The sequence below is a fragment of the Myotis lucifugus genome, unplaced genomic scaffold, assembly GCF_000147115.1.
Source record: "Myotis lucifugus unplaced genomic scaffold, Myoluc2.0 scaffold_800, whole genome shotgun sequence".
Classification (NCBI taxonomy): Eukaryota; Metazoa; Chordata; class Mammalia; order Chiroptera; family Vespertilionidae; genus Myotis; species Myotis lucifugus.
The window spans coordinates 203,421-204,901 of NW_005871848.1; the positions used below are offsets into that span (position 1 = coordinate 203,421).

At 64.2% G+C, this 1,481-nt stretch overlaps 1 protein-coding gene across 1 annotated transcript; it reads left to right on the forward strand.

Moving 5' to 3' along the window:
• Window positions 1-17: 17 nt before the first annotated feature.
• On the forward strand, window positions 18-749 carry LOC102430391 (annexin-2 receptor-like). Its single transcript, XM_006106314.3, has one exon. It carries the CDS (start codon window positions 55-57, stop codon window positions 655-657), a length of 603 nt encoding a protein of 200 aa, XP_006106376.3. The 5' UTR covers window positions 18-54; the 3' UTR covers window positions 658-749.
• The last annotated feature ends 732 nt before the right edge of the window (window positions 750-1,481 follow it).

Genomic DNA, 1,481 nt, shown 5'->3' on the forward strand with positions numbered 1-1,481 from the left:
TATCCAGGCTGCAGGCAGCACCCAAGGCTGGGCCTCTGCATCAGCTCCAGGCTCATGTCCTCCTGCCCCAAGATCTCTGCGATGGAGCCGCACTTTCTCCTGGACCACGACGCGCTGCGGCAGGCTTGGGATTCTGCAGACCCGGCTCCAGAGCGCCATCCTCCGTGGACCCCGATCTCCCCAGACCAGCTACCTCCTGTCCTCGTGCCGCTGGCACAGTCCTCAAGCCACCACGGCGATGACCACCCGCCACTGCTCTCCAGTCCTTGTTGGCAGCTGCCCTCGGTCCTCCTGCGATACCGAGCACTCTTAGCTGAGGCCCAGAGCTCCTCGGAAGAGAGCCCAGTGCAGCCCGGTGCTGGCCTCTTGCCAGGATTCGTGCCGATGCCAGGAGTACCCGCAGGAGCGCCTGAGCCCACAGAGCACACGTTCGGGCAGCTTCCCGTTGTCCTGCGGCCCAACGCCCATGCTGGAGAGGGACCAGTGGACACGGAGGCCTGGGACCACGTGCAGCCTTCAGGGTGCAGCCCAGCTCCGGGCCCCACCGGGTGGCGCCTGCACCTGCTTTGCTCGGGCTGCCTGCAGTGCATCCTTCGTGCTCTCTCCTCTTTGAGCCGCTGGGCTGCTGACTGCTGGGCGACAGTCCTGGACCTTTAGGAGCCCTGAGAGGGTGGCAGGAGGGCGCCGACTGTGGACATGAGTCCTGAATCAAATGTCAACCTTTTTTAATATTAAATATTTTGTCCAGACCACGCAGTTGTGCTTAATTTATAGAAATACTTAGTCTTTTAGGGCCAATAAAAGATGAGATCTCAGTGATGCTATCCGGAGGCTGAAAATTCACCTCACTTAATACGCAGACGAACACGGATCAGGTCGTCCCTGCGGCTCATGAGCAGCCCAATGGTCTCCCAGCCGGGCTCCTTGCCCTCGCTCGATCCATGGGATCTGATCGCCTCGGATGTACTTGGAAAAGTCGCTCTTCTGGCTGACCAGCTGGCTGTCCGTGAACTTGCCAGTGTCGAGCAGGGCGCGCACCTCCTCGCCGATCTGCGGCCCCAGCTCCGCGCACAGGAATTCGTCCACCACGAAGGCCGATCTGCCGCCCGGGCTCCGCGCACAGGAGTTCGTCCACACGCAGATGCCGTGCTTGTCGATGCAGCGCACGATGTGCTCTAGCGCCAGCTTCAGCGCGGGCAGCGGCTTGTCTGCCTGATGGGCCGCAGGCCGCCGGCCTGGCTCAGCCCCTCGCAGGCACGGTGTGTTCCTCGGCGGGCACTGGTTCGCCTTCTCCTGCAGCAGCGACGAGCAGACCAGCGGCTCCTCTTTCCCAGACGCCGCCACCCGCCGCCGCGTCACGGTCCTGGGCGGCGTCACGGCAGGCGCCGGGGGCCCGAAGCGCGGGGGGCGGGGAGGGGGGGGTTGGAAGGCCTGAACAAAGCCGGGGCTGGGGGCGGGGAAGGGGCGGGCTCTCCTTCCGC

Coding starts and splice junctions, on each gene's coding strand:
- LOC102430391 (XM_006106314.3), top strand. CDS start 55: ATGTCCTCCTGCCCCAAGATCTCTGCGATGGAGCCGCACTTTCTCCTG.